The sequence below is a fragment of the Equus asinus genome, chromosome 10, assembly GCF_041296235.1.
Source record: "Equus asinus isolate D_3611 breed Donkey chromosome 10, EquAss-T2T_v2, whole genome shotgun sequence".
Taxonomy (NCBI): Eukaryota; Metazoa; Chordata; class Mammalia; order Perissodactyla; family Equidae; genus Equus; species Equus asinus.
In genome coordinates, this window is record NC_091799.1 from 10,068,906 (window position 1) to 10,088,740 (window position 19,835).

The 19,835-nt window shown below is 61.1% G+C and overlaps 3 protein-coding genes across 26 annotated transcripts in view; 2 read left to right on the forward strand and 1 right to left on the reverse strand.

Annotated features, from left to right (window-relative positions):
- Window positions 1-584: 584 nt before the first annotated feature.
- On the forward strand, window positions 585-5,866 carry ENTPD8 (ectonucleoside triphosphate diphosphohydrolase 8). 11 transcript variants are annotated; one of them, XM_070518308.1, is made up of 11 exons: window positions 800-857; window positions 1,617-1,695; window positions 2,017-2,161; window positions 2,248-2,365; window positions 2,957-3,107; window positions 3,240-3,399; window positions 3,495-3,725; window positions 3,816-4,079; window positions 4,488-4,598; window positions 4,873-5,007; window positions 5,094-5,866. In XM_070518308.1, exons 3-11 carry the CDS (start codon window positions 2,036-2,038, stop codon window positions 5,283-5,285), a joined length of 1,488 nt encoding a protein of 495 aa, XP_070374409.1. In that variant the 5' UTR covers window positions 800-857; window positions 1,617-1,695; window positions 2,017-2,035; the 3' UTR covers window positions 5,286-5,866. The 11 variants fall into 11 exon arrangements, 9 of the variants coding, with proteins under 9 accessions (XP_070374406.1, XP_014683642.1, XP_070374408.1 ...); XR_011506163.1 differs by lacking the exon at window positions 1,617-1,695 and having other exon boundaries at window positions 585-857; window positions 3,816-4,163; window positions 4,488-4,602; XR_011506164.1 differs by lacking the exon at window positions 1,617-1,695 and having other exon boundaries at window positions 585-857; window positions 4,488-4,602.
- On the reverse strand, window positions 5,806-16,180 carry NOXA1 (NADPH oxidase activator 1). Of its 5 annotated transcripts, none has more exons than XM_044778265.2 (14): window positions 13,722-13,778; window positions 13,465-13,547; window positions 12,426-12,534; window positions 11,037-11,171; window positions 10,638-10,745; window positions 9,562-9,621; window positions 9,253-9,296; window positions 8,534-8,621; window positions 7,340-7,379; window positions 7,096-7,154; window positions 6,728-6,882; window positions 6,324-6,497; window positions 6,105-6,219; window positions 5,806-5,997 (listed from the first exon to the last, which is right to left on the reverse strand). In XM_044778265.2, exons 1-14 carry the CDS (start codon window positions 13,725-13,727, stop codon window positions 5,872-5,874), a joined length of 1,302 nt encoding a protein of 433 aa, XP_044634200.2. In that variant the 5' UTR covers window positions 13,728-13,778; the 3' UTR covers window positions 5,806-5,871. The 5 variants fall into 5 exon arrangements, with proteins under 5 accessions (XP_044634200.2, XP_044634199.2, XP_070374414.1 ...); XM_044778264.2 differs by lacking the exon at window positions 13,722-13,778 and adding an exon at window positions 15,645-16,180 and having other exon boundaries at window positions 5,807-5,997; XM_070518313.1 differs by lacking the exon at window positions 13,722-13,778 and adding an exon at window positions 14,327-14,357 and having other exon boundaries at window positions 5,807-5,997.
- A 125-nt stretch (window positions 16,181-16,305) lies between these two features.
- The window catches only part of EXD3 (exonuclease 3'-5' domain containing 3), a 95,498-nt gene continuing 91,968 nt past the window's right edge, over window positions 16,306-19,835 (forward strand). For 4 of the 10 annotated variants that reach the window (XM_070518289.1, XM_070518284.1, XM_070518303.1 and 1 more), the window contains exon 1: window positions 16,346-16,487. The gene's annotated coding sequence lies outside the window, so the exon portion shown is untranslated. Of the gene's footprint in view, window positions 16,488-19,835 lie in introns of all 10 variants that reach the window. The other 6 variants (XM_070518296.1, XM_070518298.1, XM_070518297.1 and 3 more) reach the window with 4 other exon arrangements.

A 19,835-nucleotide genomic window follows, 5' to 3' on the forward strand; every position in this document is an offset into this window, starting at 1 on the left:
TTTGACGGGCAAGGGGCTCTGCAAACTGCGGCCTGTCCGCCCGTCCGTGAAGCTGGACCGATGCGGCTGCAGAGGAGAGGTGGCTGGAGCCCACAACAGCCCTGAGCCCCAGGCCTCAAGCGGAAGAAGCCAACTCAGTCCATCTCTGTGACCTTCTCCCAAAGACACTTGTGGCAGGAGAGCTGACGGGTGGGGCTGGGGCAGGTGTGACCACAAGGGACACAGGACAGAGTGCTGGGTGATTCTGACTGCGGTGGTGGTCACATGAATCCACACAAGTGCACCAAAAAGGAGCAGTTTTACCACATGCTTAAAAACAACCAAACACGGCAGCACTAAGAGGCCGAACCTTGGCCTCCTCCCTGGACCGCAGGCTGGTCCGGCTCCAGCCTTTGCTCTGAAGGAGCTCTTGGCCTCTGGTTCTTTCCGGTCACCTGACTCCGACCAACCGGCCCTCAGCTGAGCCCTGGCACCCAATCTTCCCGCTGAGGGAGGGCAGGGTCAGAGGGTAAAGTCAGCAGCCTCCAAGGAGGGGCGGGGCCAACCTGGGCGGGTCACTGGGGTGACTCTGGGCAGCTGGTGGAGGGGACGACCCTGGGCAGTGGGGAGAAGACCCTGGGTGGGGGCCTGAGCTCAACCCCACTGAGCCTCAGTTGGCGGGTCTGCGAGCCAGGGGAAGGCAGCACTGCCTGCAGCGTACCCCACTCCAGGCTCCTTACCTGCGTTGCGCGGACCCAGGTCCGGGTGGGCGGTGACCAGCTAAGGGAGGGGAGTGGGGGGAGGCGGGGCAGCACCTGGCAGTGCCTGAGGGACGGCAGTCCAGCTGACTCTGCTCAGCCCGCTGTCCACCAGCCCAGGTGAGGGGGCTATCCTGGTCTGAGGGGGGTGGTCCTGGTCTGAGGGAGTGGTCCTGGTCTGAGGGGGTGTTCTGACTGTGGGGGCATCTGCCCATCCTCTTTGCCCACCCACCTGGGGCTCAAGCTGGGGGTCTCAGGTTGCCATATTCCCTGGAGGTGGCATGTGAGGTGGGGTCCTGGTTCCCTGGCCCCTCCTGGCACCTGGTTGTCTCTGGGAGGTACCTGTGGCCTGGGTTCTGATTGGGGACACAGGCGGGGTCCCATCTGGGCCTGGCCAGGTCACCTGTGCTCTCTGAGCCTTGGTCTTCCCTCCTTAAAATGGGAGTATAACCCACACAGCCTGTCCCCGTGTGGCCAGGAGCCCCAGGACAGACACGGCATGGTCCCTGTGTCTCACCCCGTGTGGATGAAGCATGTTAGGAATGTTGGCGTTCTGGTGGGACGTGCGATATGACACAAAATCACATGAGTCTCATGGTCCGGAGACCTCAGAGACCTGCTCCCTTTGGGCAGTGGTGCCGGCTGGCCTGGGGCTCCTGATGACCCTGTGTGCACTGCCCAATGCGGGGACATCTGGGGCCACAGCCACTGAGCTGGGCACCTCCGCCCTGTGCAGCCTGCTCTCCAGGGTCAGCCACGGTCAGCTGCTGAGGGACCATCTGGGGCCAACTAAAAAGTTTCAAAATCAGATTAGAGAAACCTGAGGTTAGGTTTTCAAATAGAAACCAGGCGTCTTTGTTCTGAATGCTTGGCATTGAGGTCCTTCAGCGGAGAAATCGTGCTTCCCGGGACCCAGCTGATCTCATTGCCAGGTCCCACACGGGGCCGCCTGGAAACAGTAAGTTGTCCAGGTGGCCACCTGCCCCCACCTGGTTCAGGCCTGACCACAGGCCTCCCTGGGGGGCGCTGCAGATAGGAGGCAGGTGGAGTCTGGGGGGTGTGGAGAGCGGGGCTGCCCAGGGAACAGGGTAGCTCCACTGGTCTTGAGGGGGCATTAGAAAGGGCTCTCCTGGACGCTGTCAGTGTGTGGCCTGGTCTCTGGACCTGCCCGCTGACCCAGAGGTGGGCCACCTGGGCCTCAGGGAGAACAGAGTGGCTCTCCAGGGCAGCAGCGTCTGCAGCCAGAGGTCTCGTGCCCACTGCTGTCCACCCCCCGCAGGTGCCCACCTTGCCCCACCATGGGGCTGACTCGGAGGGAGCAGGTCCTCAGGGCCCTGCTGGGGGCTGCGGCAGCCTCAGGCCTCACCACACTCATTCTCATCCTGGTGGAGGCCACCAACGTGCTCCTGCCCGCAGACATCAAGGTGTGCCCCAGGCCCGAGTGGGGCAGGCTGGGCTGGCTGAGCGGTGCACCAACCCTACATCCTCCTGACCCTGGTGTCACCCCCAGTTCGGGATCGTGTTCGACGCCGGGTCCTCCCACACGTCCCTCTTTGTGTATCAGTGGCCAGCAGACAAGGAGAATGACACAGGCGTGGTTAGCCAGGCCCTGGCCTGCCAGGTGAAAGGTCAGTGGGCAGTTCCATCAATGGTGGGCATATGCTGGGAGCTGCCGACCACTGGCTAAGACTCCCAGGTGGGTGCAGGTTTGGGAACCAGCACAGGCTGAGCCCTCAGCAAATCAGTAAATCAGTCTAAAGGAAAGGGGCCCATGGAGACAGAGCTGGTCCCCGGGGTGCTGGGCCAGAGCCTGCATTTGCCCCCAGGGCCTGGGAGATGCCCCCGCCTGGGGCTGCAGAGACCATGCCTGCCTCCTCCAGCTCCTGGGGGCTCCAGGCGCTCCTGGGCTTGTGGTCACGTCACTGCAGCCTCTCCCACCTCTTCCCTGTCTATCTTAATTCTCCCTCTCCTCTCTCCTATAAAGACACTAGTCACTGGATTTAGGGCCCACCTGAGGAATCCAGGATGCTCTCATTTTAAGATCCTTGACTTAATCACATCTGCAAAGACCCTTTTTCCAAATAAGGTCCCTTTCTCAGGTTCCGGGTGTCAGGATGTGGGCATGTCTTTTGTGGGGCCCCCATTCAGCTCACCACAGGTCCTTTCAGCACTACCAGCCTTCAGGGCCTGGAGCCTCATCCTAGGGTGTTATGTTTCAGGGCCTGGAATCTCCTCCTATACCTCTGACCCTGCACAGGCTGGCGAGAGTCTGAAGGGCTGCCTGGAGGAGGCACTGGCACTGATCCCAAAGGCCCAGCATCAGGAAACGCCCATGTTCCTGGGGGCCACGGCTGGCATGAGGCTGCTCAGGTGAGCTGGGCTGGTGTGGGGCCTGCACGTGGCCGTGAGGAGCAGCCGTGAGAGCTGTGGTCTCAACACCTGGGGCAGGGTGGAGTGGGTGCGGGCTTCTAGCCAGCTTCAGCTCTGGTCATCTCTGCCCAGCCAGAAGAACAGCTCTCAGGCGAGAGACATCTTTGCGGCAGTCACCCAGTTCCTGAGCCAGTCTCCCGTGGACTTTAGGGGTGCTGAGCTCCTGGCTGGGCAGGATGAAGGTGCCTTAGGTTGGATCACCATCAATTACGTCCTGGGCATGCTGGTACAGGTGCCACGGGCAGCCCCAGGGCAGGGGCCGGATGACCAGGGGCTGTGGGTCACTGTGGCTGGTCCTGGGACTCAGTGCCTCTTGTCTGTGGTCAGTACTCCTTCTCTGGAGAATGGATCCGGCCTCCAGAAGGGATGCTGGTGGGTGCCCTGGACATGGGTGGGGCCTCCACCCAGATCACCTTCGTGCCTGGAGGCCCCATACTGGACGGGAACACACAGACCACGCTCCGGCTCTACGGCCTCGACCACAGCGTCTACACCCACAGCTACCTCTGCTTCGGGCGTGACCAGATGCTGAACAGGCTCCTGGCTGGGCTGGTGCAGGTTGGCTCGCCCACAGAGGAGGCAGTGGTGCAACGGGGTGGCCCCATGGCCCTGGGCAGGTGCTCAGGCCACCTCCTGTCCTCCCTGCAGAGCAGCCCGGCCCCCCTGGTCCGCCACCCGTGCTATCATAGCGGCTACCAGGGCACGCTGTCCCTGGCCTCGCTGTATGCATCACCCTGTGTCCACACCACAGCCCCCCTGAACCTCACCCGGAACCTCACTGTGGAGGGGACAGGGAACCCCAGGGCCTGCGTCTCGGCCATCCGTGATCTCTTTGACTTCCTGAGCTGCGAGGGCCGAGCAGACTGTGCCTTCAACGGGGTCTACCAGCCCCCCGTGCGGGGCCAGTTCTACGTGAGCACTCCACACTGCCCCCCCTCAGGCTCCCAGCTTCCTTCTGGAGCCCCCGAAGCCTGGCCCCAGATGGGCCCAGGGCAGGTGGGCCCAGGGTGAACCCTGGACAGGTGGGACGGGGTCCCAGGACAGGTGGGCCCAGGGTGAGCCCAGGGTAGGTGGGCCCAGGGTGAGCCCTGGACAGGTAGGCTGGGGGCCCAGGGAAGGCGCGCCCAAGGTGAGCCCTGGACAGGTGGGACGGGGTCCCAGGACAGGTAGGCCCAGGGTGAGCCTGAGGCAGGGGGACAGGGGGCTCTGGGACCCCATGTGTTGGGGGGGTGGGGAGCTAACCTGGTTTGTGCTGGAGCCTCCTCCAGCCCCACAACAGTCCCAGTGCAGACCCATCCGTCTCCCCTCCCTGCCCCCCAGGCCTTCTCCAACTTCTACTATACCCTCCACTTCCTGAACCTCACCTCCAGGCAGCCGCTGGCCACCGTCAACACCAGTGTCTGGGAGTTCTGCCAGAGGCCCTGGAAGCTGGTGGGTGGGTCCCAGGGCTGCCTGCCCCAACCCAGGCTCCCCGGCCTCCCCAGTCTGCAGCTGTTGAGGTGCAGACTTCACTGAGCAGGGAATTGGTGGGACCCCATCCGGGCAGTGTGGCCAACAGGGTTTAGGGGGAGCCATGGGAAGGGAGGACAGCCCCTTGGCCGTCCCCCTCCAGGCAGGAGTCCCAGGGTCACACCCCCAGGTGGGAGCAGCCTCTGGTGGGTGGGAGGTGGGGCCTCACCTGGATCCTTGCATCCCGGGCCCTCAGGTGGAGGCGAGCTCAACCGGGCAGGACCGCTGGCTGCGTGACTATTGCGCCTCGGGGCTGTACATCCTCACGCTCCTACTTGAGGGCTACGGGTTCACTGAGGACACCTGGCCCAACATCGAATTCCGCAAGCAGGTGACTGCCTCCCAGGGACCCAGCCATCAGCCCCTGGGGAAGGGTGGCTCTGGGGCAGCAGCCCTGATAGCCAGTGTGTCCCACAGGCCGGTGGCACTGACATCGGCTGGACATTGGGCTACATGCTGAACCTGACCAACATGATCCTGGCTGAGGCACCTGCCCAGTGGCGGGCGGAGAGCTACAGCATCTGGGTGGCTGGAGTCGTCTTCATGGTGCTGACTCTCGTGGCCATTCTCGGAGCTGCTGCAGTCCAGCTTTTCTGGCCCCAGGACTAAGCTGGGCTGCCACCTGATGCTGGAAGGCAGAGACCCAGCTCCCATAGCTCAGCGGGGCTGCCCCAGCCTGGACGCCTGAGCTGGCTTGAGCCTTCCTGAGCCCCTGACCCCTGTGGGGCCTCCCAGGGGCTTGTCCTGTGGGCTCTGGGCTCAGGATTGCTCTGGCTATGGAAACTGCCCCATGGTCCCCCATCCGGTACCCCTGGGTCCCCCTCTCCACCATGCTTCCCAGGCCAGCGGGTGCCTTTCTGCACCAGTGCTAAGCCACCAGGACCCCTGTGGCATTCCAGGGCCGTGTGACTGCAGAGTCAGTGGGACGTGGGGCTGGGTCGAGCCGGAGGGTGAGGAGTGACCACTGCAGCAAGAAGGGGCCTGGCTTCCTGGGAGGGGCTGGCAGTTGGGCCCCAGGGTCTCTAGGAGCTGGCAGAGCCTCGGGACAAGGCTGGGGGAGGGACCCAGCCTGAGGGACAGTGTCCATGCTCTTCTCCTGGAGCAGCCCCACCCCACACTCTTGGAATCGGAATGCGGACCACACCTTAGAGGGGGCAGATTGCTTTTATTAAAACCTTCTTTGCTGTTGGACTTCTTAGGGTGATCTTGCCAGGCTGGGGGCGAGGGGCTCCTCACAGTCAGCAGCCAGCCTGGACCACAAAGCACTTGGGGAAGATGCCAACGCGGCTGTCACAGTGGCCCTCCAGCCACTCCTGGTCCACTGCAAGGGGGCGTCAGGGCTCCTCAGGGCACCACACGGAGTCTCGCGGACCCTCATGCCCCAGGCCGCCCAGCGGGGTGACAGGAGAGGGTCGATACTGGCCCTACCTTCACACAGGACATCCACGGTGTCCCCCGGCTGGAGGTCCAGGTCCTCAGGCCCCTGGGCACGGTAGCTGTGCTGGGCCACCACCTGGTAGAGGACAGGCCGGCCGCCCACTCCCTGCGGCAGAGGGCAGGGCTGCATGGCCGGCCGGACACCGGAGAAGGGCCTGGGGCCTCCCCGGCGATGGCTGCCTAACCCACCCACACTCTCCGGAGGCTCACCCGGCACTGGATCCGCAGCCCCCCAGGGCCACCAGCCACGTCCCGCCAGGCCCTCTGCAGCACCTCCTCCCCGCAGAGGGGAACCCAGTGGCCGTCATCACTGGGGTCTCGGTAACTGCAAAGAGACCCCTCGGAGTGGGCAGCAGGGACTGCCACCCTATGCAGGGGCAGAGGCTGTGGGGACGGCGCCGACCTCTGAACTCTGCAGCCTCTGATGCCCCCAGCCCCTCTTTCAGCTGCTGCCTTGGGACTCCCACCCTGGGCTGGAGCTGAGAGGGGCCAGCTCAGAGCCCCCACCCTCCTGCCCAAGGCAGAGCTCCCCGCTGCCCCTCACTTGACCCCTGGCTCAGAGCGCCCCCCTGCCAGCCCTGCTCAGTGGCAGCAGGGGTGGCTTTCCAGCCCACCTGAGCTGCCCTTGCTGAGCCTGGTGAGGGAGGGCCCGGCTCAGCAGGGCCCGCAGGCTGGACACGTCTGCACCTCTCGGGGCCTTCAGGGCCAGGGTGAAGGCGCACTGCACCGTGATGGTCACCAAGGCCTCGGGGTCCTCGGCAGCCATGCCCTGGGGCCAGGTGGGGAGGTGGCAGTTGGTCTCTGAAGCCCCAGGTCTCCATGCCCAGGGCCTGACCAGGGTGGGCTTCCGGCGGGGTGGGGGGCAGGGACTGAGAGGGTGGAGGGAGCCGGGGCTGAGGGCCTGGAAGGCTTCATCAGCTGGGTCCCTGGGGCCCTCACGTCCCTGGGGAGTGTGAGTGACGAGAGGACCAGTGCTTCTCACCCCAGCACCTGCGGGATCCTCAGAGGGGCCAGGGCTCGACCCGCCAGCTGCCAGCAGCCCTGAGAAGCGGCACAAAGCAGGGACTCAGGGGACCATACCCCCCAAAGTGGGCATTTTGGACTAGAGGAGCTGTGGGGTAGCTAGCCTGATGCCGCCAGCTTCCTCCTTGGGGACAAAGAGACTGTTCCCAGGGCTCTCTCCACAGAGCGCCCCCACCCACCACCTGTGCTCAGGACACCCTTACCTGGAGGAACCTGTTTGCCAGCTTGCTCCACGCGGGGCCTCTGCAAGGAAAGCCACAGGCTGGGGGTGCTGCTGGGCCTGGGGTGGGGGCAGCTTTCCTGGCCTGGGGCTTGTCAGGGGTGGTGCCTGGATGCTGTCCCAGCAGAGCCAGTGGTGAGGGGCGTGGCCTGTGAGCCAGGCAGGAAGCCACAAGTCCACAATTCAGGGCATGAACCAGGCCCCCACAGGCCTGGAGGCTACAGACTGGCTGCCTGGCACCAGCAGGGACAGACCTGTTGTCCCCAGGCCACCACGAGGCGGCAGCTCCAGCTGGGTGCTCCCGGGGACCCCAGGAGGCTGAGGACTGAGGCCAGGGACTAGCTGGACTTCACCCCCGTGTTGGGCACTAACTGGTGGGCATACTGGAGGGGCCCACGGTCCAGGCCACTCTGGCCAACTCAGATCCAAGGAAGATTTGAGAGTTCGACTGAGTTTGTAAATGATACTTTTAGCCTTCATCAGAGTCCCCAGCTGGTTAAAGCATTTAGGAAGCTTGCCTGTTAGGTCAGGAGGTCAAGTGTGTAAGAAGCCAATATATGAACTTAGTAAGTGCAGCTTGGACGGCCTGTGGGAATTAACTAAGCACAGGTGTAACGGGATGGGCTGCTTTTAAGGGTGCTGATCTCTGCCACTCAGGCTAATTGAGCATCAGTGGAAGCGAAAGTGAGGGTAGCCATCTATCTTTTCATCATGTCCCTCGATAAACTGAATGTTAAATTTAACCACCCTCTCTATGCGTGGGAGGCTCCCGACACTGGCTGTGGGCAGTGGTCAGCCGCACCCTCCCACCACACCCGCCCGGGAGAAGCCTACGTCCTTCCTTCCTCAGCCTCGCCCCAGCACGCGGGGCATCGGGGGCAGTCCCGTGTCCAGGAAGGAAGGCTGAGGTGACGGTCACCCTGACTGAGGGGTGGGAGCCCCAAGGCCAGGATGTGCGGGCTACAGGCCCGGCCCCTCCAGACCCCAAAGAGGGGTGAGGACCGCCAGGCCCATCTATGCACTGCTGAACATCAGCACGTCCCTGACCCCTGGCGGGCGCCACCGCCACCTGCCCTACCCTGAGACCCTCACAGGCTGGTCCCCACACTCAGCCTGGGCAGAGGGTCCTCCCAGTACTGCGGCCCCTGCTCGGCCTGCCCGGCCCCAGCTCACTCACCCACTTGTCGCAGGGGATCATCTCTGCATCGGGGGGCATCCTGGGGCCATGGGGGGTGCCAGCTCTGCAGGGGCCTGTCTCGCCAGCCCTGAGGGAGGAGCAGCCCTTGTTCTCAGGGCTCACTCTTCCCTGACACAGCCTGGCCACACCTCCTTCCCTGGGCTGAGAGCCTCTGTGAAAGGCGGGCCTGAGCGTGGAGATGGGGGCAGTGTGGGGCAGGGCCTGGGGCTTGGCGCTTGCTCTGCGTCCCCACATCCTTGCAACCTTGAGCACCCGCCATCGGAACGGCCCCATCTGTGAAGCCTGGGTCTGGTGGTGCCCAAGGGGCTGCTCGTGTCAGCCTGCAGCCCAGCCTGAGCCCCTCCCCAGTGCCCCCCCTCTGACCCTCAGTGCTGCCCAGAGTCACGGCGACTTCAGTCTCAACCTCCCTCTGAGGCTTGCACGGTGGTTCTAGCGGAGGTGGGCAGGGGGCTCTTCCCCCAGGAGCACCCGCTGAGCACAGCCCGAGCCCCTGGACAGATGGGGAGTGGGAGAGAGGGAGGGGCTGGACACCCATTCCTCGGCCCTGGGGCTCCAGCCAGTTTTGATCTGGAAGGGGGACGTGATGGTCCTGGGCCCCGGCCAGGAGTGACCGTGCTGGGTGTGTGCAGGGGTTCTGGCCTCAGGGGCTGGAACGCAGGCCCCCCAGCAGGGCTTCCACTCGACAGGCCCCTGCCTACCGTGGGGCAGTCCCAGGTCTGGTTTCACCAGCTGTATCCTGAACCTGTGGGCACAGAGTGACGTCCTCACTCAGGACTCAGAGGCCCACAGTGAGTGCCAGGCAGGTGGCAGGCATGACTCCTCATTTCACAGACCCCCAAACAGACAGCACAGCCACCCTCAGCTCAAATGAGAGGGGCATTGGGGAACCCCCGGGAGGATCAGGGCACCCGTGGCATTCTCCTTCCTGGACAATGGAGGGTCTGGAGCCCTCTGACCCTCAACACGCCAGAGAATGAGGAGCCTGGGCTGGAGGGCCGCCCACACACCTGGGGCCGCTGGCGCCAGACGCCCTTGTGCTGGTCCTCAGGGATGCTGGAGGTGACCACCTGGTGAGGGACAGCAGCAAGACAGTCAGGTCATGGGGTGCCCGGCCGCACCCCCAGGGACCTGCGCTGTCCACTCCCTGTACCCCATCTCCTGTCTGCTGGATGGGGGCTGCCCACACCTGGCCCAAGGCTGCCGGACCACTGCAGGGGGCTGGGAGGTGCGAAGAGCAAGACTGATAAACAACGCAGCTGTGCTGATAATTTTAACTTATTTTTAGTACAACTTTTAAGGTATTTTTGTTTCTTGGAAACAGTCTGCTGTGACAAGCGGACTGTAAATTGATGGGTTTGTGCAGCTCAGAGCCCCTCCTCCACTGAGCCCACCCACCACACACCAGCAAACATTTGCAAAGACGTGCTGTTGGCAGCGCGTGCCCTCACCAGTGGCTGCACATGGCCACACACAGCACACTGGCCCTCAGGTGACCCCAGGCACCACCAGCTCGAGACCAAAGCGAACTCCCTTTGTGCACACAAGGAGTCATTTCCCCGCGTCCCGCCACGGCCCCGGGGCTGGCTGCTCCTGTGATTTTGGTGTTGCTGCCTGGTCCTGACCCAGGGTGGGCATGATGTGGCCTTGCCCCCCAGCCCCCGCCCGGGATCTCGTTTCTGAGGCAGAGATGCAGGGAGACACAGAGACATGTGGCAACAGTGAGGCCAGGGATCGTGGCTGAGGTGGGGCAGGGGCAGCACCCCCGGGCTCACTGTCCAGAAGGCACGAGCCCGCCCTCTGCAGCCACCTTCCATTGGGTTCTGCCCCAGAGCTGTGAGCCCCACTGGAAACACTGCCCCAACCCGGGAGCCCAGGCATGTCCGCAGTTTGAGGGCAGCCTTGTGCCCACTCTCCACCCACCAAGGCTTTTATAACCACATGGACCAGACCCCATGTGCCCCTGGGAACGCAGCTCAAGACACCCTGCAAGCTCAGCACGAGCCTGGCCACCTGCTCTGGCCTGCCTGGCACTGCTGGCCCCTGAGCCCTTGCACCCGAGAAACAAGAACCTGCCTCTATTTACCTTGGCCTTGCCCAAGAAATCCACAGGCTCCAGGTGCTCCAGGTGCCGCCTTTGGGGCCGGAAGACCTCGCCCCTGGGGACTCGCCGGGGCTGCAATGGGGCCTGTTTCTGGAGGGAGACCGGCCAATGCAGACCTGAGCCTCTGACTGGGCCTGTGGCTGCAGGAGCCCCTGAGCTTGGGGCAGCTTGGGGCCCCTCACCCACTTCCCATAGGCCATGGGAAGCCCAGGCCCAGCCCCCACACCTTGGCACAGGGCCACCTCCTTCCATAAGTTTCTTCATCTCATCTAATTGGTCTTGGAGGGGCTGTTCAGACGTGAGCCCCAAACTGCAGGCAGTGGGCCCCAAAGCCCACCTGAGCCAGCTCAGGAGCCCAGGGGGCGGCCGAGCTCTTCTCACCTGCACTTGGCCCAGGGCAGTGTCCAGGCTGTTGCGGGCCCCTTCTGGCCCCTTGGAGATGGCTTCCTCTAGGCTGTGTGTGGCCTCGGCCCAGAGCCCTAGCCCACACTGTGCTGCAGCCACATTGAACAGCACCTGGCAGCGAGGTGGGAGGTGACAGCAGGGGCCAGGGCCTGCGCCCGGGCCCACTCCTGGATCAGCCCCACTGACCCCAACCATAAGCCGGCCAGCCCTGGCCCCACCCCTGGCCCCGCCCTGACCCAGCGCCCCGCTCCCCAGCACCAGCAGCAGAGGGCTCAGTGCTGCCCTCTCCACACCCCCAGTTGGAGTGACTCATCGCTCTGGGTCTTTTCTGCTCTGGGTCACCCCATTCTGCGTCTGGCCCGACCCCGTCATGGCCCCCTCTTCCCTGTGCTGTCCTGTCCACTGCAACCCCAAGAGTCCAGGCTGCGTCTCAGGAACCCTTTTCTCAGCTGGTCCCCTCCCAGAGGTGAAAGGACGCTCAGAGGGACACACTGGATTGAGTTAAGGCCGTCGCTAGGCGGGATGTGCTTGGGCAGAAGCAAAGTCGCCTGCTGCTCCTGGGAGCCGACCCTCCCAGTGACCCCTCGCTGCTGTGGGGATGGCGAGTGGTTGCCCATCCTGGCCTCATGCCGACGGGAGAAACCAACTGGCCCCTTCCCACAGCCCTTTGTCCCCACAGGCTGCGTGTGGGTGACAGTGTGCTCCTGGAGCCAGGTGGCTGCCCTCTGGCGATCCTGCTACAGGTCCTGGTGGGGTCGTGGGGGGGCCAGCTCCCCAGGCCCTGCCCTGCACTGTTCAGTGCCCTGGGCTGGGGGACACAGGTGGGCTGTGCCTCAGCACCTGGCGGGACTTTCCCACGACTTGTTTACTGTCACACAGGCTATTCCCGGGAGCTGGAAGGCAGTGTGTTTCCGGGAGCGCTCCTCCCTCAGCGCCAACCTGACCCAGGCGGGGCCCAGGAACAGGGCCAAGAAGGGCCAAGGTGGGGATGCCCCGCCCGCCCCTACCAGGGGCCCATGGCCAAGCTGTGTTCCCTCCTGACCCCCTCACCTTTCCCCACTCCGCTGACTCTCCGACCCACCTCTGCTTCTCCTGGATGGAAGCGCGCCTGGGGGCCCCCCCGCCCCCTGCAGCCCCAAGCCTCCTCGGGGCAGAGGAGTGGCTAGCGGGGACTGCGGGCACTTCCGGCCAGGGGGACCATCTCAGTCAATGTGGCCCCGCCTGTGGCAGTGACAAGACAGAGGGGCCCAGAGCACGGGGCCTTAAGCCCACCTGGCCCTCTGCCCATGGACAGCACCCCCGGAGGCCCCAGCCAGCCCCAGCTCTTGGTGGCCAGCTCCCTGCACGAGCCCAGTGCACCCTCACCTCCCAGGCCTGCAGCTGGAACCGCAGGCCCAGCTGTGTGTAGTCGATGGTGGCATTACCCCTCAGCTGTGCCAGGGCCAGCCGGAAGTCGGACAGGGCCTCCTGGAACCTGTGGGAGGCAGGGGGTTGGGGGTGGGGCCTCAGTGGCCACAGGGAAAGGGGCTGAGCCCTGCCCCAGCTGTCCCCCGCCTTGGCTCCTGGGACCCTGCTAGGGGCAGTGGAGGTCACCCAGGTCTCAGCACACAGTGGGCACTCAAGTCCCGATGAAGGGGTCAAGGGTCAATATGCGATGTGGCTGTGCAGGGCAGGGGGACGTCTCAGGTGTGAGGTGATGCCCAGCTCTGGTCCAGCTCTGACTTCTGGCATGTCACTCCCCTGCCCAGGGCCCCTGTCTGCACCCCGGACCCTCCTCCACACCCTGGCTGTGCAGGGTGCCCTGGGCATTTCCCTCCTGCTCCTCAGGCTCCCACCCCACAGGCCTTCCCCTGCAGAGTCCCCTTGGAAACTCCCCAGCCCCTACCAGAATGCCCCAGGCAGGCCCCTGGGTTGACAAGAGGAGGAGGTGGCCCCCAGAGCTGGCCTGCCCTGTCCAGGACTTTCTGTGGGGCTTGTCTTGGGGGTCAGGTGGGGGGCAGAGGCCAGGCCTGTCCTGCAGCCCGATTCCTTCTCTGGGAAGGGCCACGGTGCAGAGAGCCTGGGTGCGCAGTGAGGACCCCAACCCCCTCTGTGTCCTGGGACACACCACTCCTCTAGCCCTGCCCTCAGTTCCTGCCCCTGCAGCATGGGCATAATCACATCATCCCTGCTACAGCAAAGGAAGGGACACCCACAGCACAGAGCAAGGGTCACCGCGGGGCTCTCTCCCCCGTCCCACTCCAGCATGACCACAGCGTCCTACCCCAGGCTCCCCTGGAGCCATTGAGGAGGGGGTCGGCGAGAGGAGGCGACCCGTGGGGAGAGAGGAGGAGGGAGGAGAACAGGAATGGACTTTGCGGAGACAAAGCGCCATCAGAGAAGGAACACGGACCTCCGCGCTCACCTCTCCAGCTGGAAGTTGGCCACTCCTCGTTGGAAGAAGCCGACGGCCATGCAGGCGTCCTTGGTCACCGCTTGGTCAAATGCCTAGGGACAAGAATGCTCATGGAATGCTAAGGTCTGTAACACCATCACCCCTGTGTCACACAGTTCAGGCAGAAGACCAGAGTTGGGGCCCAGGGATTCTATCAGCCCTGTGACAGCTGCCTGCAGGTGAAGCCTCCTGCAGCAGCCCAGGGCTTCCACCCCCATGCCGGGCACCTGCATTGCTGTTCACGTCCCTCCACTGCCACCGAAGCCAGCCTTAGCTCCCGAGGTGCCTTGTGACGGGCTAGAGCACAGCAAGGTGGTGTCACAAACCAATTTGTTTACCCAGAGAACAAAGAGAAACGATAGAAGGAAACACTCCAGCACATTAATAATAGTTATCTCTGGGGAATGAAGTTATGCAAGATTTTTGTCTTTTTTAAATCCTATTTTTGGTAGTTCATACAAAATGACACACTTCTTATCTATCAAAATCAAAAGGAACAAGAACACAAAAGTCTTAGTAGGTGTGTCAAGCACAGCTCTTCCTTAAACAGACTCAGAAATCACTTTGCCTGTTCCTGACGCGGACAGCAGTCATCAGCTAAACACAGGCAATAGGAGAAGGATCGTGGTCTTTCTCTTATGGTCTGGCTGAGCTGGGGGCTTGTTGTCGAAGTGAGTTTGACCCAAGGGTGAAGGCACGCACAGGGGCACTGACGTGTGGAGACCACTCTGTGAAAACCATTTGTTTGCCACCTCGCCATGCGGAGCAGTCAAATCAAAGCTTACATCAGGTTCCTACCAGGAGACTGCATCCCAGCCACACCCCTGCTCACCCTCTCTGCTCCTCAGAGACAACGAGTTTGATTAACTATAGCTGATCCACCTGCTTTGTAGAATCCCCATATTTCCAACAAACATGACCCGCTGTTGTTACTTAATTTTAGTGACTTTAGACAGTCCTCCTCTTCCTGTTAGGGTAGAAAAAAATTTAACACTCAGACTGCTCGGCCTGCAACCTTTGTTCCCTCTCTAGTTAAATCACAGTTTATGAGTAGGTGATGACTGAGTTGGCCTAAGACCTGTGACTTCCTGCTGAACCACCTTAGCGTCCAGTGATTGGAAACCCTTTCTTGCCTAACATTTTAAAACTGAAATTGTTACTGAGAATTGTAGATTCATACACAGATGCAAGAAGCGACAGAGACGATCCTTGTACACTTTGCCCAGTTTCTCCCAATGGTGAAGTTTTGCAAGACATTGACACTGATACTCTCCGTAACATCCCGTCCTCTTTTCTTTTCACCTATGCAATTTTCCAGAGAGCTGTCATTGACCATTTGAAGAACTGTGGGAACCTGGTTCTTTCAGCAGCGAGGATCGGGGAGCAGAATGATGGGCAGGGTGCTGCCAGCTTTCTGCCACGCACTGTGGAATGTGTATCACTGTGATGGACACGAAGCATTTAAAGGCAGAGTGGCCCTGCACTGCCCCCTGGGCAGGGGCAGGTGTGTGCGTGCCCGTGTGCACCCCAAGCTCTTGGTTCTGTTTTGGGGAGCAGGCTGGGAGACAGGTAAGCACCAAGATCTGGGCTTTTGGCACCAGTAAGACAGATCTTGTCCCCTCCTCATCACCACAGGTGTTTGCTGAAGCCCCTGCTCCAAACCCTACACCTTGGGGGGCAAGGAAGCCCCTCCCCAGTGCATCCTGCCTAGAGCCAGTTTCCAGGTGTGTTAGCACCTGATCCAGTGTTCACTGACCTTCCCCTGGGCTGTAGAGTCTGGCACGTGGTCATCACATAGTGGAGGCTGTGAGGGAGCCCTGCGCCCCCATCCTGGTCCTGACTCAGCTCAGGGTGGGGTGCCCCCACTACACAGCTCCCACCTGCCTTAGGTGTTCACTGAGGCAGAACACTAGGGAGACATCCCCAGGTGACCATCAGGAGGAAGAGCAGGGGATCCCCCTAGGTCACCATGGAGAGGTAGGTGGGTGGGGGACTCTGGACTCACCCCTGAAGCTGGGTCTTTATCACACTGCTCATGGGCCAGGCTCACGGTAAGTAAGGACCCCAGGGCCAGAGATCAGCCCCTCTCGCCCCGCCCCCTGGTCCCTCTGCGACCAGTCCCGGCCGCCAGTGTCAGGCCCCTGGCTCACCCGCAGCGCGGCCTCTGGGTCCCCGGCCAGCAGGTGCACGCAGCCCACGTTGAAGCACATCCTGGCAGGCGGCTCTGGGATTCCCGAGAAGAGCCGCAGGGCGCAGCTCCAGTCCCCGCGCGCCACGGCCTGCGCGCCCTGGTGCCAGTCGCGCACCTGGTCCCCAAGCGAGGGCATGGCAGCGAGGACACGGCCGGCTACAGCGGAGGTCGGCGCTTCCGGGACGGGGCGCGGTCGGCGGGATGGGGTCCCGTGAGGGAGACCTCCCGTGGGAGGACCGGGCCGAGGACCTCGGAGCAGGGGCTGGGGGGCCCTCCGAACCGGGCAGCGGGCTGGGGCTGGTGGGGGATGCCCTCCGAGCTGGGCGGGGGTTTGGGGTGGGGGTGGGAGGGTGCCCTCAGAGCCGGGCAGAGGGCTGGGGCGGAGAGGGCACCGGACACTGGGCGCGGGAGTGTCGGTGGGTTCCAGGTGCGCCGCACCTCCTGCCGAGCCCCGCGCCAAGGGGCGGAGCGGCCCCGCCCCTCCCGGCCTGACCACGCCCCTCCCCAGGCCGGCCCCGCCCCCGACCCATCCACGCCCCGCCCCAGGCCGGCCCCGCCCTCCCGCATGGCCCCGCCCCCCGCCTGCGGCCGGCCCCTCCCCATCCGGCCGTGCCCGCCCCCTCCCGCGTCGGCCCCGCCCGTCGAGGCTGATGCCCCAGCTCCTTGCGCTCGCGCTTCCCTTCCGCCGCCCACAGCTCGCGCGGCCGCGTCGGCGCCCGTGCCGCGGGAAAAGCGGTCCGGGCCCGCTGTGGACGCCGCTGCCGCGGCCGGCCAAGGTTCCGGGCGGACCTCGCCGGCTGAGGTGAGGGATCCCGAGCCGAGTGCGGCGGGCGCGGGCTGGGCCGGGTCCAGGGGCTGCGGGGCGGGTGCGGCTCCGCCCAGCGCCGCTTTGTGGACGAGCTGGCGGCCTGGCCGGCCTCGGGCCCGCTGTGGCCCCCGCCCGCGAGCGCGCCAGGCCCTCGGCCCCCGGGCTATGCGGGAGGGGCGGGCACGCCCTGGGGTCGCCCGCCGGCAGCCGGCGCTGGAGGGGGACACAGCTGGACGCTCACCCCCCCAGGTGGGGAAACTGAGGCCCAGAGTGGGGGAAGCAGGTCGTGGTTGCCGTCCTTAAAAAAAATGAAAGAGCCAGTTGTTTCGCCCCCGGAAATTAATAAAGAAACCGAACTACAGCACGCGGAAGGCCTGTAGGGGAGCCCGGCCCCGTCACGTGGCAATCACTCCAAACAGGAAGTACAACCACTTTAACGCTGAGGGAAGACTTCTCTCCCACCTGGCAACAGCCCAGCCAATCGGAAATGTCACAGCTCAGCCAACCAGAAACACCACAGCTCAGCCAATCAGAAACACTGCAGTTGAGCCAATCAGAAGTGCTGCAGTTCAGCCAATCAGAAGTGCTGTGGCTCAGCCAATCAGGAATGCCACAGTCCAGCCAATCAGAAATGTTGCAGCCCAGCCAATCAGAAATGCCACAGCTCAGCCAGTGAGAAGCTGCTGACCCCTGATCTGTTCCTCTCCCCCAATGGACTTTCCTTTAGAACAGCTCCACCCTCTCCCCCTTTTCTCTATAAAAGCAGCTCCCTCCCGTGTTTGCTGGATTTCCCTGTGGTTTGTATTTGCACATCTGAGTTGTACTTCTTTGGCTATTTCTGAATAAGCTCGTTTTGACTGTAAAATAGCTGGAAAGTTTGCTTTTGAGTTGACTATAGACAAAATGAGTTTATTCGCGAATGGCAGAGGAATTGCAATTCAGGAAATATAAACTATGGTGAACCACAGGCACGTCCTAAGAGGAAGGGGGAAGGTCAGCTTTTATTAGGTTTTGGGAGGAGATTGGGGAGGATTGTGTTGAACAAACATTCACTGCAGGAGAACAAAATCAGATTGGTGGCTTTTCATTGGTTGCAAGTGGTGGACAGTCTGTCATTACTGAGTCTTTCTTCTTGCTGTTGTTAGCCTTAAAAAGAAAACAACAGCCAATTATTTTACCAGCAAAATGGGTTTATTCTGGAATAGCAGAGGAACTGCCTTTTGGGACAAGCAAGCTATGGCAGAACCACAGGCAAGCCCAGCCAGCAGAGGGGAGGAATGTCACGCTACAGAGAAAAAGGAGGGAGTTGGGCGCAGGGGTGGGGAGGTGATGAGCAAAAGGCCCTTGGAGGAGAGCAGGAGTCTGGGGTTGCGACGGCTCCTCATGGGCTGAGCTGCGATGTTTTCCCATTGGCTGGGCCTGTTGCTGGGCCAGGAGAAAGTCGTCCTTCCTCCCGCTGGGGTGGTAAAGTGGGCGGCTTCCTGCCCAGAACTGCGCAGGTTGAGATGGTGGTGTGTGCCTGAGAGCTCCCCCTACAGGGCTTCCCAGCTCCGTTTTAAATGAGGTTTTCTCTTTATTAATTTTCACACTAGGCAAATTGAGATGAGTGGTATTCACAGCTTCCTGACTCCGTTTTCCTTGCCTCTTTTTCACATTTTCCCCTTTTGAGCAAGATCTTTCTGTGAAAGCATTTATGATCAAGTTCTGGTTGTTTATTTATCAAATTTTTTCCCCTGGTCCCTCAGCTGGGAAGGACCTTTCCCAGGAGCTTTGTCCCACGTTGCAGGGCGGGCGGATGGTGATTGGAAACCATAGAGGCCACATTCGAGCATCAGGGAAGCTAGAAGGAGAGGCTCTCAGGCGTTTTCCACTTTTAAGTTCGGGGTTTGTCTAGGTCATAGCATTGGGATTCATTTTGAAATGCTGGACTATCATCACTTTATTTGGCGCACCATTTCTGCAGACTCAACAGGCAATAGTAGAAAATTTTAAAGTGATTATGCAAAATGAAATTAAAAGCAATATGACAAATTCAGTTTATATGATGGTTCTAAACTATGACCCTAGACCTGAAGGTAACCAGCTGAACAAATCAAAAGACCACAGTCAGTTGAAATTTGTTGTAACCAATGGGCTTGTTCTCTAATTTTATGTAGTTGAGTTTCTACTTCCCAGAGGAATTTATCCAAGTGCAACAGGCAGTGTTTCCTATTGCACATACACTTCCTTGTTCAGCAGATAAATAATCAAGAGCTATTCTGTTGTCTAAAACCGCTTTGGCTAAGGAATCAAGTGATCTTTCTTGGGCAGTTATTGCCTTGGCAGTGGAATCCTCAACTTCTAGTGTCGGAGAGAGCTTTCTGATCGTCTGTTCATTGGCACTTACCCCAATAAGAGGGAATAATGCCCTTTTCAGGGAGTAGGACATAGAATCAGGTGTTTGTCCTGGGAGTTCTCTTTTAAGACAATTGTGAGGGTTTAGTGGAGAGGACCAATGGGAGGCCTCCGATTTGTTATAAATAGAAAATAGAAGAGTAAATACAGCAAGAGCGCAGTGTCCTTTTATCCTCCAGCTGTCAAGACAATGAGTTGCCCAAGCATGGGGGCCATTGCTGAAGGCTTCACATAAAAAAGAGTAGCCAGGATGTAAACATAGGGCTCCCTCATAAGTATTAGCATTTATGAACCCATTGGTCAGTATACAGAGTGGCCTCGTTCAGCCAAGGCTCAAATACTGTATTATTACATATGGAAAGACTACCCAAATATCCGGATCTGACAGCAAGCCTACAAATGGTATGGGTTATGCTGCTGCTTTGCAGTATCTTTTATGTATTTGATGGATCTAGGGGCTGGCCCCGTGGCCAAGTGGTTAAGTTTGCGTGCTCCGCTGCAGGCGGCCCAGTGTTTCGTTGGTTCGAATCCTGGGCGTGGACATGGCACTGCTCATCAAGCCACGCTGAGGCGGCGTCCCACATGCCACAACTAGAAGGACCCACAACGAAGAATATACAACTATGTACTGGGGGGCTTTGGGGAGAAAAAGGAAAAAAAAAAACCTTCGATGGATCTAATTTTCCCTTTCCAGGGTTGGTTAAAATGAGGCAAGGAATGAGGGCATGCAGATTTAATATTCTAACCTAATAAAGGGGATGTTCAGAGCAGTTTAGGCGTGCTGTGGCATTTGGGGTCCCGGTGAAATTACTTATGGGGTGAACTAAGGGGTCACTGCTATTGTGGACAGATTGAGGTTTCTGGTGACAAATCTAACAATTGGAGAGGTTTCCCGCTTTTGCAGTAGATTGGGAAATGCGGCTAAGAGTATTGTCTGTCTAAGGAAAA

What these genes read in the sequence shown, in the direction of transcription:
- ENTPD8 (XM_070518305.1), top strand. Translation starts at nt 2,036, where the DNA reads ATGGGGCTGACTCGGAGGGAGCAGGTCCTCAGGGCCCTGCTGGGGGCT. An exon ending in CCTGGCCTGCCAGGTGAAAG is followed by an intron (nt 2,366 to 2,956) that starts GTCAGTGGGCAG and finishes GTTATGTTTCAG; the next exon opens with GGCCTGGAATCTCCTCCTAT. An exon ending in GCTGGCATGAGGCTGCTCAG is followed by an intron (nt 3,108 to 3,239) that starts GTGAGCTGGGCT and finishes ATCTCTGCCCAG; the next exon opens with CCAGAAGAACAGCTCTCAGG.
- NOXA1 (XM_044778264.2), bottom strand. Translation starts at nt 15,821, where the DNA reads ATGCCCTCGCTTGGGGACCAGGTGCGCGACTGGCACCAGGGCGCGCAG. An exon ending in TCCAGCTGCAGGCCTGGGAG is followed by an intron (nt 11,172 to 12,425) that starts GTGAGGGTGCAC and finishes CCTCGCTGCCAG; the next exon opens with GTGCTGTTCAATGTGGCTGC. An exon ending in GGCTGCGGATCCAGTGCCGG is followed by an intron (nt 6,220 to 6,323) that starts GTGAGCCTCCGG and finishes CCTCTGCCGCAG; the next exon opens with GGAGTGGGCGGCCGGCCTGT.